Source organism: Silurus aristotelis (genome assembly GCF_946808225.1).
Source record: "Silurus aristotelis genome assembly, chromosome: 14".
Classification (NCBI taxonomy): Eukaryota; Metazoa; Chordata; class Actinopteri; order Siluriformes; family Siluridae; genus Silurus; species Silurus aristotelis.
Genome location: NC_139587.1, coordinates 26,155,058 through 26,171,506, shown reverse-complemented (window position 1 = coordinate 26,171,506; position 16,449 = coordinate 26,155,058). Strand labels below are relative to the sequence as shown.

At 37.4% G+C, this 16,449-nt stretch overlaps 1 protein-coding gene across 1 annotated transcript; it reads left to right on the top strand.

Annotated features, from left to right (window-relative positions):
* Nucleotides 1–327: 327 nt before the first annotated feature.
* On the top strand, nucleotides 328–15,750 carry LOC310736957 (putative polypeptide N-acetylgalactosaminyltransferase 8). The gene is made up of 11 exons (XM_083561052.1): nucleotides 328–682; nucleotides 2,852–3,095; nucleotides 4,650–4,816; nucleotides 5,900–6,083; nucleotides 8,148–8,345; nucleotides 9,411–9,525; nucleotides 11,220–11,405; nucleotides 12,888–13,025; nucleotides 13,153–13,248; nucleotides 14,145–14,312; nucleotides 15,245–15,750. The coding sequence occupies exons 1-11, from the start codon at nucleotides 472–474 to the stop codon at nucleotides 15,377–15,379; spliced, it is 1,842 nt and encodes a 613-aa protein (XP_083417178.1). The 5' UTR covers nucleotides 328–471; the 3' UTR covers nucleotides 15,380–15,750.
* The last annotated feature ends 699 nt before the right edge of the window (nucleotides 15,751–16,449 follow it).

Sequence of the window (16,449 nt, the reverse complement as noted above, 5' to 3'; positions counted from 1 at the left end):
GTAGCTTAAGATGTTTGATTGGAAGGTTTTGAGGTCAATCCTCAGCACCACCATGCTGCCACTGCTGGGCCCTTGAGCAAGGCCCTTAACACTTAATTGTGAAAGGTGTCTGCAAAATTGCCTTTAAATGTAAATAATCCAGGGATGTCAAAAAATCTTGACACATGAATCTTTTTTTTTTTTTTGCAATTAAAGCTATAAAGAATTTGCTGAAGAGGCTACAGGTGAAGGTACAGTGTAGCACCTTTACAAAGTCCAAAGTCCAAGAGATTACCAACTCCTTCACAAGGCAAATACTTGGTTATTTTTTCTTTTCATTATTATTTTAATTACTACAGTCCTCATTTCTCTGCTGTCCAATGCTTTCCTCTACCTTCAACCACTCCCCTCGGCTCACTCCAAGCTCTCCAGTGCGCTGACGGGATGTACCTTCAGGTCCAAAGGCGGTCATGAGCACGTACAGTATGTTGAATGAGTTTTTTGTGTATGAGAATGAGAAGTCGAGGTTTCGCAAAAGCAGCGTGCTTCATGAGCACTTCTGCACTTTTGATGTACGTCCTGCTTTTTTCGACGATCTTCTCCAGAAATCCGTCTCCAAACCTCCTTCCCAGGCTGGAGAGAGAAAATGAACACACCATCCTGGACAAGCTCGAGGAGATTGAGCGTCAGATTAACCAACTCGGTGAGTTTATTGGATTGGAAATGAGCTTTGGTTGCGTATACAACTTCTAATAAGCACGTGCACCGCTTGTTAAGTTTGTTTATAGTGTCATTTATTTATTTATATATGTATGTGTTTTAGCTAATTATGGCAAGAATGGCATTTAAGCACGCGCATTCGAGTCCAATATGCATTTCGGTAGGGCATATATATATATATATATATATATATATATATATATATATATATATATATATATATATATATATATATATATATATATATATGCACGCGCATTCTGATTCAGTATAGTACAGTTTAAACAGCATGCATATGCAGCATATACTGTATGCATTTACTTTTATTATAGCATATAGGTACGCGCAATTAAATTTAGTAAGACTTACAAGCGCGCGCACTGAAGGCTCCCTATGGCGTATATGCACGCGCATGTAGACTCAGCATGTCTCGTAACGTTGCATGAAATCATGTGTTACACACAGGCTTGTGCTTTTCACCCGGACTCTATTAATCTGAAGGTAAACTTGTGTGGAAATGCACGGTATTGTTGCACCTGTTAGAGGAAAGGAGGGATGAACATGCGCGTTTTGATTTCTAGTCACAGAAACATAGATAGGAATATTACTGGTAAAGCAGTCAGCTTTATCATCATGTCTATTGCATGTCTACCAAATCACAAGTAAAGCTGCAGCAAAAAAAAAATCGGATTGATTGATATGTTAACAAATCAGTCTGTAATGAAATATTAAGTCCATGGTGCATCTTCTCATGGCACCTAAATATCCATCTTTCAAATGTGATTTCTCAGATTCAAAACATGATTTTGTTTCTTTCTTCAAATAAAATTTAAGCACGTGTCTGATCCTGCTATGTTTGCACGAGTAAATATCACTTCACATGCACTCAAATATAAAGCAATAAAACACTGGTCAAGAATGAAACAAAATCTGTTGATCTCTTTCTGATCGATCAATCCTGCTTCGATTTGATGGATCGGGCATTTAACCAAATAATGATTCCTACAATTGCCACAGTTTTACACTCATATGTCCGTCAGTGACCCTCTGATAACCTCAACAATGATGGGACTGTGACGAATAAATATCTAGTGATGTGGATGATGAGGATGGGCTCCCTTTTGAGTCTGGATCCACTCACGGTTTCTTCCTTAAATCGTCTCAGGGAGTTTATTCCTCACCACCATCACCACTGAGGGATAATTGAGCAATTCAAAATATATATTCTGAAATCATGTATTTCTGTAAAACTGCTTTGTGGCCATGCCTGTTGATATAAAGCGCTAAACAAACAACACTTAATTTAATGTTTTTGGAAAATGTTCCACTTAATCATTTAAAATTAGCATTAAATAGCATCCCTTTTGTGTGCAAGAAGAATTTAAGAAGTGCTTTCAAGTTTATTTTTTCTCACTAATGAATAATTGATTTCATTATTTTGGTCTTGGCCCAGGAATGCCGCATCAGCATGCCCCATTTTCATGAGAAGGCTCTTGCTGACTGGTTTCCAACAAAATAATAATCATATTAAATGAAGCTAATTAACTCTAATTATCGCTGGCTCACAATGCCAGGGTTCTGGGCTCCATCCTGAGTTCTGAGCTCTGAGGTGACTGCAGCAAGTCACATTTTATTGCAAGGTTTTGAAAATGCTAAAAATCATGTGCGAAACAATTTGTGCTGATGCAACACATTTTAATTAATGTTGGGACTAAATGTGGAATCAGATGTTGGAAAAAGTACATACCAATCTAACGCTCAGGTGTCCACAAACTGCTTTCATATAGTGGACATAATGGACTGTTGTGGAAGTTTGAAAAATGTTTATTTATTTATTATTAGTAGTATTTTTTACAGAAAATAGATTTATCATTATTCTATTTATTGTTGGCTGACCTTTAAACAGTCGATATGTAGCTGAAAAATGTTGTAAACCAGACATGCATGCATTTTGATCATTTAATTAGGGGGATGTTTTTCAACCTCTAATGTTTTATTTTTATTTTCTAACCCATCATTTTCCCAGAAGTGTATACTTAAGAGTGCATCAAATCTTGCTCTTTTTTTCTTTTTTGAAAGCTAAGAAAACCTTAAATATCCACCTCTAAAACCGTTATAAACGTGACCAAGATGCTCTGTGATGTTTCCTCAGCTAAAAATTTAGAGCTGAACATTCAAAAAGTCTCACAATTTGAAGAGCGTCCGAAGGTGACGCAGAAGCAGCGAGAGGTCAAAAAGTTGTTCCCAGACTCGGAGCTGTTCAGAACGTGGGGTGACGATCTGTCTGAGGACGAGCAGAAGCAAGCTGAGAACTTATTTCAGCTTTATGGCTACAACGTGTTTCTCAGTGACCGACTTCCTCTGAACAGGACACTACCAGACACTCGAGACCACCGGTATGAACCTGCACACATCACACCTGCTAACAGCTTACAATTTTACCAGATTACAGAGGTTTCACTTGGGGTGAGACATGACGAATTATATATATTATTATGTGTGGCGTTTAGAAGATGCCCTTATCCAGAGGAACTTACAGTTTATCTCATTTAAACTGATGGTTAAGGGCCTTCATAAATGGCCCAGTAGTGACAGTTTACCTTAATCCTATTATTGAAGTATGAGGATATTACAAAAAAATATATGAATTAGAAATTATTTTGCTAAATTATTACTTAAAAATATTAAGAAACTTCGAAATCTTTCTGAACAATGGGCAGTAGGTTCTGTCAGGACCAGAAAGTCCTTCTCTACTGGCCTGAAATTCTATCATTGACCTACATTTTAATATATTCTCCCATTTATATGTATTAAATGATTCCTATTAGTCCATTCTTTTCATTACATCGTGTTCATCTCAGGTTGCGCATCGCATCCGAGTGTAAGTTCAGGTTGGTGTTTCTATCCAATCAGATTTCAATGTTCACATCATGCGTAGAAATGAACAGCGTGGACTTTTCGTAGGTTCAAATCTACGGTGCTTCGACTCTGTTGCTTTAACCAATCCGACTCAAATATATTCATGTGGATTTAATAGCTGTTTTTTTTTTTTTTTTTTTTTTTTCTTTTCATTCCACAATGGCTGCCAGAGGAGAGGAAATTGATTTGGTCAAAGATATACTTATAAAGGACATTAACAAGAAGGACTTTTCAAGAAAAGTTGGACATCTTGAGGAAATTTCAACCGAAACAGTTGTTAAGCTTCACAAATTATTTATACTTTTGTGTTTTCTTTCCCATAGAATTTGCACAAAAACACACCATTTGCCTTAATTTCATACCCCTAGGAAAACACATGGTTTCCATTATCAGAGAACTCAGAAAATGCTACAAATATGCACAGAAAACCCGCGGTCATGTTCTGAGTTTGATATCGATGGTCCTGCTAGAGATGATGTACATGGACAGTGCAGATATGGCTACAGTGAAAGGAGACTTACTGATTTGTGTTCATTAAATTTCTTGCTTCAGTAATGATATTCGGTATCACTGGTTACGCATGGCCTGTGCATAGAATTCACCCCATTATTAGCCTCATTTAACTCTTTTATGACGTTTAATGATTAGCACTCATTCAGAAGCAAAACAGATGGAAATATGGCGTTCAACTGCCATCTGTTTGGTAACACAGGATGTTGCAATGCTGGAGTATTCACTTTATATGACGGAAACCTTTACACACACACACACACACACACACACACACACACACACACAAATACAAATGTTTGTAACTGAGCTCGGTTTAATGTCAGGTTTTCTTTGTTCTTGTGGGTTTTTCAAGGATTATTTTCAAGGGTGTTTCCTTCACGTCCCCCAAAGAATTAGTAGGTCAATTAGTGCAAATGGTTGCACTTGTAAAGCAAGTGTGTGTGTGTGTGTGTGTGTGTTTGTGTGTGTGTGTTTGTGTGTGTGTGCGGGTGTGTGTGTGTGTATATATATATATATAGGTGTGCTTCAAAGGTGTATCCGGAGCAGCTCCCGTCGCTCAGCGTTGTTCTGATCTATCTGAACGAGGCTCTGTCGATTTTAAAGCGAGCCATACACAGCATCATCCACAGAACACCTGCTCACCTGCTTAAGGAGATCATTCTGGTGGACGATCGTAGCACGAACGGTTCGTAACTTACAATGGGGTACAATAGTTTTTATACAGTTTTAATGCAAGTGAGGGTTTTTTTATTGTTGCAAGTAAGAATAACGTTATTCTCAGGTTTTTTTCATTCAGGTCAGTTCTCACACTTTGTGTTTATGTCTCATACATTTATTAATAATAAATTGAAGAATACAATTTACTTGTATCTGAACCTTTCTCCAGCTTTGTGAGAAATTCGAATCTGCTGTTTCAGGCGTTGCTGTAGCTACCACATTCAATTCTGCTAAATATTTATCATGACTGTTCAAGACTTGAAGTTCAAAACCCTCAAGCCATATATATAAGACAAAATGGAAGTTGGAAGTTGGAAATTTAGTATTGAATACATACATTTTAAAGAGAATGCAAAATTGGTAACAAATTAACCGTACACTATATAGACACAATTTTGTAGACACCTTGACCATAAGATTGGTATGTGCTTTTTTTAAACATCTCATTCCACATTTAATCACCATTTTCTCTTATAATAAGCTTCACTCTTCTGTGAAAATGTTTCACTGGATTTTGTGGCGAATACATACAATACCTCACCTACAAGGGTGTTAGTAAAGTCAGGTACTGAGAAGGTCTGGGGTGCAGAATATCTGGGGGGCAGTCAGCATTTTAATTCATCCCAAAGGTGTTCAGTAGGGTTGGAGATCTATAGCAGGTCTATATTTCAGTCTAACCCATGTAATGCATATATCATGGAGCCGGCTTTGTGCTACCGCATTCAAAAGCATCCTATACAATTTTCAGTATCCAAATTTGTGGTAACAGTTTGAAGTAGAAGCACATATGGCTGGAAAAGTCAGGTGTCCCAATACTTTATATAGTATTTATTGTGTATATTATATTTAGTGCCATTGTGTATAATGTTGAATTTAATGTCTTAATGAACCAGATAATGAACATGGTTTATAGATTTTTGTTTATTTATGGGCATTTAGAAAATATATTTTCTCCTAAAGATGCATGTTTTTATACGATAATATTTTTCATTCAAAGTCTATTAACGAATGGACGCTAATCCAATAAATTCTTCTTTTGTAATCATTGTAGAGGACCTGAAGGAAAAACTTGGTGAGTTTATTGGCCAAATGAATCAACAGAGGCCTGGATTACTCAAGAAAGTGAAGCACAAACAGCGACTGGGTCTGTCGCAAGCTCGTATTTCGGGATGGAAAGCAGCTGTCGGTGATGTGGTGGCCATTTTGGATGCTCACATCGAGGTGCATAAGCATTGGTAAAAAAAACACTTGTGTATCACTGTGTCTTTCAACTTTGCACAAACACCTTATAAGTCTTAAGTCAAGGCTTGTCATTTTTGACCATATAATGTTACAGTTTAGTTTGAGAAAAAAAAAAAAAAAGGTTGTTACAGGCCCACAGGGCTGGAAAAAAAACAACACAGATTGACATAAGACTACACAGACCTCTGGTATAAATAAATAAAGTGCACGGTGACGGCGCATTTCAGGGAAAACGTGCCATATAAATATCCAGGTAGCATCCTCATAGCATTGTAAACCAACGCTTTCATCTCTCTCACAATTTATTTCCTGCCAACTGACATCTATAAGAGGGTTTTGAAACATTCGCTAAACGACTAGCATACTGGATAACAGCTTATACCTAAAGTAATAAGTACACACAAGTTTTAACATATAAACAAGGCCTTCTTTGCTGGTCTAAAACTGCATTTTAATACATCTTTGTCTATGAAGATGTACAAAATTATTCCCGATAGTCTATTCTCTTCATTTCATAGCGTTTCTCTTGGGTGTGCGGCTACAAGGAGAGTCTGTATACGTTGGAATTTCTATCCAATTAGATTTCAGCCATCACATCACATGTTAGCAGGGTCAAAAGTATCTGCCTTGACGCCATCTAAATGACCAGTGCGGCGCTTGAAGGCTGTTGCTTTTTGCTTGAACAAATTAGTTGACAGCACAGAGGCCATCCGGCAGGCGTCCAATAACCTCTGCATTTTCACATCCTTTGATTATTTTTCTTTTCTTTTCAAGAAACGGTGGGCATCGTGAGAAAAGGCCGGAGTTGTTACGATTTTAAATTGAACTATTTATACGTTTGCAGGTTTTTTTTTTTTTGTATTTGCACAAAAACGCACAATTTTAACTTCGTTTCAAATCCCAAGTAAAACCGCAATGCTTGAAAAAATGCACAAAACGGTAATTTTATGAGGTTAATATCGATGCTTCTGCTAGAGATGATGTATGCGGGCCGTGTAGCTGTGGCTGCAGTGAAAGGAGGCTTATTGAATTGTGTTCATCAGTTTTCTGTAGTAATGACATTCATTATCATTGAATGAGATTCCTGTTTCTGATCCAGTGTTATACTGTGTTTCTCTATAAAATTGATGGTAATAAGAGGTGGATTGGTTCCGGCAGGACACCACTGAAGGCTTGGGTGAGAAATGCACGGCTTGCCACTGTATAAAATAAATATTTATCAGCATAATATGATCAAGACAACACAAAGGAAATGGTGTTCAGTTGAGAAGGAGAGTGTGTAACCAAAAGACATGAAAAATAAACCTTATCAGGTCCCTTTGAACTGACAATGACTGGCAAAGTACAGCGAACTGGGTATTGAGAAGTCTGATGATGGATTGTGTGAAGAAAGCGGTACACAGTCTGTCCATCAGGTCCTGAATTCTTCGCTGGCTACCTTTAGGTTGAAGAGTTTGTTTTAGTTGGAAGTGTCCCCACCCTGAAGCAGTGATGGGAAGATCATATTATTTTAGTGACTTTGGATCTAGCCATTTAGTTCATTTAATCCTTATCACCTTCATAGCGTCTACGGGAGTCGGATAACAAAAGGACGAACAACTCGGATCAGAGGACTCATTCGATGAAGTACTCAATTCTGTTTTCTGTGCACTGCACTGCATAGCATCTAGTGGAGTCACATGATAATGGAACGAACGACTCAGACTAGAAAAAAGACACTTCGAAACGACTTGTTCTTCTGAGTCACATTGAAGACTCGTTTAAAATGAACGATTCGTTCATGAAAGACCCAACACCACCCTGAAAAAGATTATGTTCCTTCAACCTTAAGTCATTTCTCATTTGCCAATGGTGACATTGTTCAATCATTGTAAAGAACAACATATTTTTAGTATGAATGAAAATATTTCTCTGTTAAGCAGTGTAAAGTCATTAAAATGGCCATTATTTCTCTGTACATAAATAATCATATAAAAACGAAATATTAACATATTTAATTGTATTGAATAAAGCCATAATGGGGGCGATTAAATTCATTGAATTTCTATTGGTTTCAGGGCAGAACCGCTGCTGGCCAGAATCAAAGAAGACAGAACGGTGGTGCTGTCTCCGGTGTTTGACCGGGTGGATTTCAACACACTTGAATTGACTCCGTACACTACAAGCGCCCATGCCTTCGACTGGCAGATGTGGTGCATGTACGAGTCCTTCAGGCCAGAGTGGTACAAACTCAATGATGAGTCCATGCCTGGGAAGTGAGTGATACCACTTAGATTTATAATAAAATTAAGTCATTTTATTTTATACAAGGTTCTGTTTATTTATACACTTTCCTAAATATAATGAAGAAACCTTTGGGGGTATCCTAGCTCGTAAGGAAGCTGGGGTAAAAGCCATGATGCAGCAATCCTGGACCAGAAAGGGTTAAGGGGGTGTTCATGAGCCCAACATTGGCAGCATGGCAGTGCTTGGGCTTGGACCCCCAACCCTTCAATCAGAAGTCCAACATATCTATACACTTAAAGGTTTAGTGCCTCAATCAATGGCCCAACAGTGGCAGCTTGACAGATGGTTTTTCATTCTTCTTACTTATGTTACAGAATATATAAATAGTCATTCTCTCACATGTTCCATCTCTTGAAATGACAATGTAGATTGTGACACTGAGAAACTGAGAATTGAATTGAATTGAAACTAGAAAGTCGCAAAAAAAATCCTCATAACAGAAAGAAATTTACAGAAGCAGCTTTATAATGTTATAATAAAGCTTTATATATTTATACTTACACTTATATTGTTAATATCTTGTGCAATTATGTGCAATAATAATTGTTACATGTGCAGAAACTTGTTTAACTATAATTGTAGTCTGGCTTTTTCACCATCTGTTTCGTTGCTACTGCAAATTTAATTGAACTTATTAATATATGACTTAATATGTATATTTATTTAAATTTTCTTTTTTATTTGACTTTAAACTCAAATCTTTCTGCAAGCAACTGCAACCCAACAATTTCTCAAAAGGATTCTGATTCTAAAGAATTACCTTTGAATATTATAGTTATATGCTGACATTGGAGTCGGCATCTGGAAACAAAAAAAATTTTATAAAAATGCATAGATTTATTTACTATTTTTTTGTAGAGCATCCACCATACAAATCCTGTGTAAATGCTACCATCTTAGAATCAGTCCATTCATATAAACGTGTTGTTCATCTTACAGATGTGTATCTTTTTTATGCTGCTGTAATTAAAAATGCCAACACCTTCTGTCTGATCATATTTGAGAATTCATCCGTGATATTCCTTTATTGCCAGGAGTCCTTCCGTCATGGGAATTTTTGTAGCCGATCGAGTCTTCTTGGGAGAAATTGGAGGGTTAGACAAAGGGATGGAAATTTACGGAGGCGAGAACGTCGAGCTCGGAATACGAGTAAGTTGTTTGTCGCATGTACAGTGATGAACCTAAGTATTTGAACACCCTGCTATTTTGCAAGTTCTCCCACTTACAAATCATGGAGGGGTCTGAAATTGTCATCGTAGATGCATGTCCACTGTGAGAGACATAATCTAAAAAAAAAAAAAATCCAGAAATCACAATGTATGATTTTTAAACTATTTATTTGTATGATACAGCTGCAAATAAGTATTTGAACATCTGTCTATCAGCTAGAATTCTGACCCTCAAAGACCTGTTAGTCTGCCTTTAAAATGTCCACCTCCACTACATTTATTATCCTAAATTAGATGCACCTGTTTGAGGTCGTTAGCTGCATAAAGACACCTGTCCACCCCATACAATCAGTAAGAATCCAACTACTAACATGGCCAAGACCAAAGAGCTGTCCAAAGACACTAGAGACAAAATTGTACACCTCCACAAGGCTGGAAAGGGCTACGGGGAAATTGCCAAGCAGCTTGGTGAAAAAAGGTGCACTGTTGGAGCAATCATTAGAAAATGGAAGAAGCTAAACATGACTGTCAATCTCCCTCGGACTGGGGCTCCATGCAAGATCTCACCTCGAGGGGTTTCAATGATCCTAAGGAAGGTGAGAAATCAGCCCAGAACTACACGGGAGGAGCTGGTCAATGACCTGAAAAGAGCTGGGACCACCGTTTCCAAGGTTACTGTTGGTAATACACTAAGACGTCATGGTTTGAAATCATGCATGGCACGGAAGGTTCCCCTGCTTAAACCAGCACATGTCCAGGCACGTCTTAAGTTTGCCAATGACCATTTGGATGATCCAGAGGAGTCATGGGAGAAAGTCATGTGGTCAGATGAGACCAAAATAGAACTTTTGGGTCATAATTCCACCAAACGTGTTTGGAGGAAGAAGAATGATGAGTACCATCCCAAGAACACCATCCCTACTGTGAAGCATGGGGGTTGTATCATCATGCTTTGGGGGTGTTTTTCTGCACATGGGACAGGGCGACTGCACTGTATTAAGGAGAGGATGACCGGGGCCATGTATTGCGAGATTTTGGGGAACAACCTCCTTCCCTCATTTAGAGCATTGAAGATGGGTCGAGGCTGGGTCTTCCAACATGACAATGACCCGGAGCACACAGCCAGGATAACCAAGGAGTGGCTCTGTAAGAAGCATATCAAGGTTCTGGCGTGGCCTAGCCAGTCTCCAGACCCAAACCCAATAGAGAATCTTTGGAGGGAGCTCAAACTCCGTGTTTCTTAGTGACAGGCCAGAAACCTGACTGATCTAGAGAAGATCTGTGTGGAGGAGTGGGCCAAAATCTCTCCTGCAATGTGTGGAATCCTGGTGAAAAACTACAGGAAACATTTGACCTCTGTAATTGCAAACAAAGGCTACTGTACCAAATATTAACATTGACTTTCTCAGGTGTTCAAATACTTATTTGCAGCTGTATCATACAAATAAATAGTTTAAAAATCATATATTGTGATTTCTGGATTTTTTTTTTTTAGATTATGTCTCTCACAGTGGACATGCACCTACGATGACAATTTCAGACCCCTCCATGATTTCTAAGTGGGAGAACTTGCAAAATAGCAGGGTGTTCAAATACTTATTTTCCTCACTGCATATTTGTCGCTGTAGTATTAAGAGTATTTATATAAACCTGGTGTCTTTTTTTTTTTATTAGGTTTGGTTGTGTGGAGGAAGCGTCGAAATCATCCCTTGCTCTAAGATCGCTCATATAGAGCGAGCGCATAAGCCCTACGCTCCAGATCTAGCCGAGCCAATGAGAAGAAACGCGATAAGGGTGGCTGAAATCTGGATGGATGAATATAAGAGAAACGTTCTTGTCAGCTGGAATCTTTCACAGAAGGTTGAATGTAGTAAACTCTGATTAGCCGTTAAAGATAAAAAAAAAAAAACACGATATAAACATGGCGTAGCATCTATTATATAGTAAAGTTTTTTTCCTAAATAAATGTATTTGCATTAAGTTGACTGAAAGCATTTTCAGTGTGAATTTGCACAGCGTCTTGGTTACAACTGGCTGTTTCTGTCACAAATCCTTTCAGAATTGTGGTTATTTAAGGCACTGTTAGTAAATGGTTCGTTCAATGTAACGAGTCGTCTCAAAGAGTAATTCGTTCATTTTCTGCTGGACACGCATGAGAAAAGCATCACTAAATCTCTGTAGGTTATTTACAGAAAACAGAATCAAGTAGTTTACCTCTCGACTTTTCTAGTCCATTGTTTTTTTTTGTTTTGTTTTTTGTATCATGTGATTCCCAAATACGCTATACAGCACATTAAACCGAAAACAGAAGTGAGTAGATCATCTCATGGGTCCTCTGGTCCGAGTCGTTCATTCTTTCTCACTTGACTCCCATAGGATCTACACAGTGCAATAGATCGGGTGTTTTTGGTCTGAATTATGAATAATTATGGGAGTCATGTGATTAAAGAACTAAAGATTAGGACCAGAAGATATGAGAGGTGAGCTACTAGACGTGTTGGAGATCTGCTTATTAAAAATGTGTTATATTGATTCGAAAAACAAAATTCATATTTGTTCATTTTGATGAAAGAGATTTGAAGAAATTTGGCTGAAAGAGCAGAACTCAGGTGGGCATCATCATAGGATAATCCATGACGATACTGAGAATTAATAAATCCCGGGTTTTGACACAGGTGAACGCAGTAGGAAAATCATCCAACTAGAGTTGAGACAGGACTACAATCAAAAAAAAAAAAAAAAAGGCAAACATGAGCCAAAATCATTATAATGGATTTAATGATGCTTTGAAAGGTATTCAAAGGTTGGGAATTTTCCTTATTATTATAATACCCAACCCTGGATTGCCAAGTAAACCTCCCTTTGTAATGTTTCTATGTTCTTGATAATGCTGTTTGTTTGCTGTTGTGTACTGAGGTCATGGGACGGCTTTATTTATATTGAGATCTTGCTAATGGGTCAACTCCATTCAGCAACTTATTTGACTTCTATTAAATTTGCCAACAGAAAAATGACCAATCAAGTATATGAATAAAAAAAAAACAGTAATGAACTGAAATCTCTCTTCTATTGCTATTTTTCCACTCGCCATATCTCTCTTGGTTTTTCCAGATGTCCCTTCAACAATTCAGTGTTTTAAAGTAGTATAAATTCTAGTGTAGTGTAGTGTAGTGTAGTGTAGTGTAGTGTAGTGTAGTGTAGTGTAGTGTAGTGTTGTGTACCTCAACCTGCTTTTGTACCATTTCAGATGTTATAAATAAATTACAATGAGCACAAAGAAAAGCTTTGAGAGTGACATATAAAACGAAATAATCAAATCCGCTTCACATCAAACCCTTTCAGAATCATGGAATTGATATCGGGGACTTGACGGAACGAAAGAAGCTGAGAGACCAACTTAAATGTAAGCCCTTCAGCTGGTATCTGAAAAACGTCTATCCTGAATTAGACACCTGGGATGATCTACTCGGCTACGGCACGGTAAGCAACACTTATTTCCCTTTTTATGAGGTTTCTCTTAGAATAAAATTGTGAAAATATATGATTTTATTTAATTTTGGAAAATCCATTGAGTTTGATTGGTTCACTTTGCCTTTCCTTTGTTCAGATACAGACAGAATTTATAGAAAATCACTGCCTCGATCAAGGTCCTGTTCCTGGTAGCGTCCCTGTCCTTTATCAGTGCCATTTCCTTAACCCTCAGGTACGTTTTTGGACTACCAGCACCAAACAAAGTTTGCATTACAGCTACTGTGAATGTTTGCATTTGAGTAAACCAAAAAAGAGAAGGGGTGGAAGCCTGTGTTTCATCAGGAGGAAGAAAATGAAGCACTCTAAAAAAAAACATGCTTCACTCAGCATTTGTACAATATTGTTTACTGTCTAGGTGCCTTTTGTGTTCTGCAGGGACGTTTCTACTCTTTTTTGGCACCTTAGATGAGATTCCTATTGTCCCCCGAATGGCTCCCCCGTCCCACCACAATACTCCACCCCCCCACACCGTACAAATGATTCGCAACTTTCCTTAAAAAAGGTTAAACACGTTTAATAATCACTATTGCAAAATTGCCCGAATTTAAGTACGTAAGCATATACTGTATATTAAACTTCAGGAGAAAAACAGGGAAAGAATTTAAATGCAAAATCTAGAATTACTTTAACCCAACAATATTATTCATTTAAACAATATATTCAATATTACAATAAATTCGAACAGAATGAACCGATATCATGACGCATTGCTTCAGTTCTCACACATCGTCATGAATGACGCAGTGACCGTTTAAAAGAGGAATTATGACTCGATTGTGAGTATAACACGTGTGACTTCGCTGGAGTTTTCTATTACTTTTCCTTCATAAAATATTGCGTGATGAAATCGGTTCATTCGGTTCACATCGGTTTTTTAATTAATCCTGTATATTTATTTTAGAGTTGGAGAATTATTTCAATTCTCTCTGCCAAAACCCATGAGAAGATTAAGATGGTGCTTGGTGTGTCAGAAACCAGAACACTATAAAGAGTGATCTAATGGTTATCAAGGACTATAACTATTAATGGTAAGAAATGATCTGTTTGCCCCATTTGTTTTGTATATAGTACTGCTACTATAGGAGTAGTGGGGAAATCTACATCGGAGGCATCACCTCTCACAAGTACAATAATAACCGCTGTCTGGTGGATCCTGGTGAGGGAAACACACCTTCGCTGCATAACTGTAAAATATCCAAGGAGAAAGGATTCCATATGTACTGGGACTTTAAACAGGTGATTACTTTTAGATTATGAATTGCTTCAAATTACTAATCGGCTTTGCACTGTTGTGTTTCACAGCAGGGTTTTAAAAAAACAACCTGCCACACAATATATTGACAAAAGTAATGGGACACCTGACTTTTCCAAGCCAACGTAGTTTTTCCACAAACAGTTCACGAAATTGTCTTAGGATGCGAAAGCATTACATTTTCCCTTAATATGAACTACGAGACCGAAACCTGTTCCAACATGAGAATAACCCTGTGCAGAAAAAGCCATGAAGATATGCTCTGACCTCAACCCTATTAGGAGGAATTGAAACTCCACCTCAGGCCTCCTAACCTCAACTTCATCAGTACCGCAAACTTTACTAACAACTTTGTACCTGAATGAGCAGAAATCTCAACATAATCTAGTGGAACATCTTCCCGGAAGAGTGGAGGTTATTATAAGAGCAAATGGGGACTAAATGTGGAACTTCAAAAAGCGCACACAAATCTTATGGTCAGATGTCCACAAACTTTTGTCTATATAGTTTAAATATATATTGTTACACCAAAGTTTAATTCTCAACCCTTATTGATCAGAAGATGTGGATTTCTGACTCATTACTAAAACAGCTTTGTTTTAATGCACTACTTTTTATTTATATTCACTTCTGTATGGTGGAACAGTTTACAGATTGCCAGTCATATGATAAGATTTTATTTAGTATATTAATGGAAGGAGACTCCAGTGTCAGAAAGGTCACAACGTTTTCTAATGATGGGAAATTTTTCAGAACAGGTTTCTGGTTTCTCAGAAAAATGACAGGAATATGACATTTGTTTTTTTTTAACCAAATTGTTCATTCCTAATCACACTGCTGCTTTATTTCTAAGTCAGGAATCAGTAACACAACAGCTATTTGTGTTGTATAACTCTTTATCTGTATCTTTACTCAGGGTCATGCAATAAAAAACAAAAACACCAACAGATGTCTCGAGATTGCTCAAGGAGAGGATTCGTGGTACCACCTTGTCATTCAGGCCTGCAGCGGGCAAAAATGGAGGATACAATACGTCATCAAAGAATTTTAACTACCTTATGACACCTGGGTTTAAATGACAACCAAAGGAAATGAGACATATGGAAAATTTGGGCATCAATGAGCTCTAGAGTAATGAAGCAAAGATTGACTTCCAGCACAGGTGGAACATTCAAACTGGAAAGGCAAACACAAAAGCCATTAGTACATCCCTGCTAGGCAACCAGGACATGTGCCTATGGAACTAGCTAAATACTAAAGTTAATGATTTAGCTAGATTGTGCGTGTGTGCGTGTGTGCGTGTGTGCGTGTGTGTGTGTGTGTGTGTGTGTGTGTGTGTGGAGCCTTTTTTCCCGGAAGGTTTAAACACTGTGGAAACAGTCAGGAAGTCAGGAATATCAACATTTACCTCAGGTGTGTGGGTACATGGGGGGGGGGGGGGGGGGGTTGCCTTTATTATTTGTATATATATTTAAAAAACATTTTTTATCTTGGTGAGCTAAAAATATATACAATGGATGATGTGAATCTGATCTCACAGCGCCACCTGCTGTTCATGGAGGACTCAGTTTGAAGAGATCTAAAAACCTTAATTTTTGTGATTTCTTTTTTCCAGGAGAAATCATCTTAATATCAGAAACATTTCCCTGTAAGAAAATTAAGTAGAAACGCTCACTACAATCCCACAGATGACTTTAGTTTTTAGTATAATAACGACTATCTATCGTTGTTGTTTTGCCAAAGAGATGCATCTCATCTTTTTTTTTGTTTTTTTTTTTTTATCTAAGAGAAAAAACATCATCTAGAAGCGTAAAAGTAACATTTTATAATTAGTTAAACAAGTTCAGATCACCATCAGTGGAGGTTTTTTTTCTCATTTAAAACTGTATTATAAAAGTTTTTGATTTTGATTCCCAAAAGTGTCTTACATTTCAAAAATAAAGAAACCTTATCAAAATATCTTCAATATAGTCAAATGTGTATCAAATTTTCTATTCCAATATATTGATAAACTAAATATATGATTCTTAAACATGTTTTTTTTTAGACATTTGAAGCTATTTTGTTTGATTGACATTTTGCATCTGAGAAATCGGCATCAAATGATCTGAAAATGTTACG

Excerpts from the sequence above, each read along its gene's own strand:
- LOC310736957 (XM_083561052.1), top strand. The coding sequence starts at position 472 with ATGAGTTTTTTGTGTATGAGAATGAGAAGTCGAGGTTTCGCAAAAGCA. Across the intron at positions 8,346-9,410 it reads GATGAGTCCATGCCTGGGAA|GAGTCCTTCCGTCATGGGAA; the intron begins GTGAGTGATACC and ends CTTTATTGCCAG. Across the intron at positions 13,026-13,152 it reads ATCTACTCGGCTACGGCACG|ATACAGACAGAATTTATAGA; the intron begins GTAAGCAACACT and ends TCCTTTGTTCAG.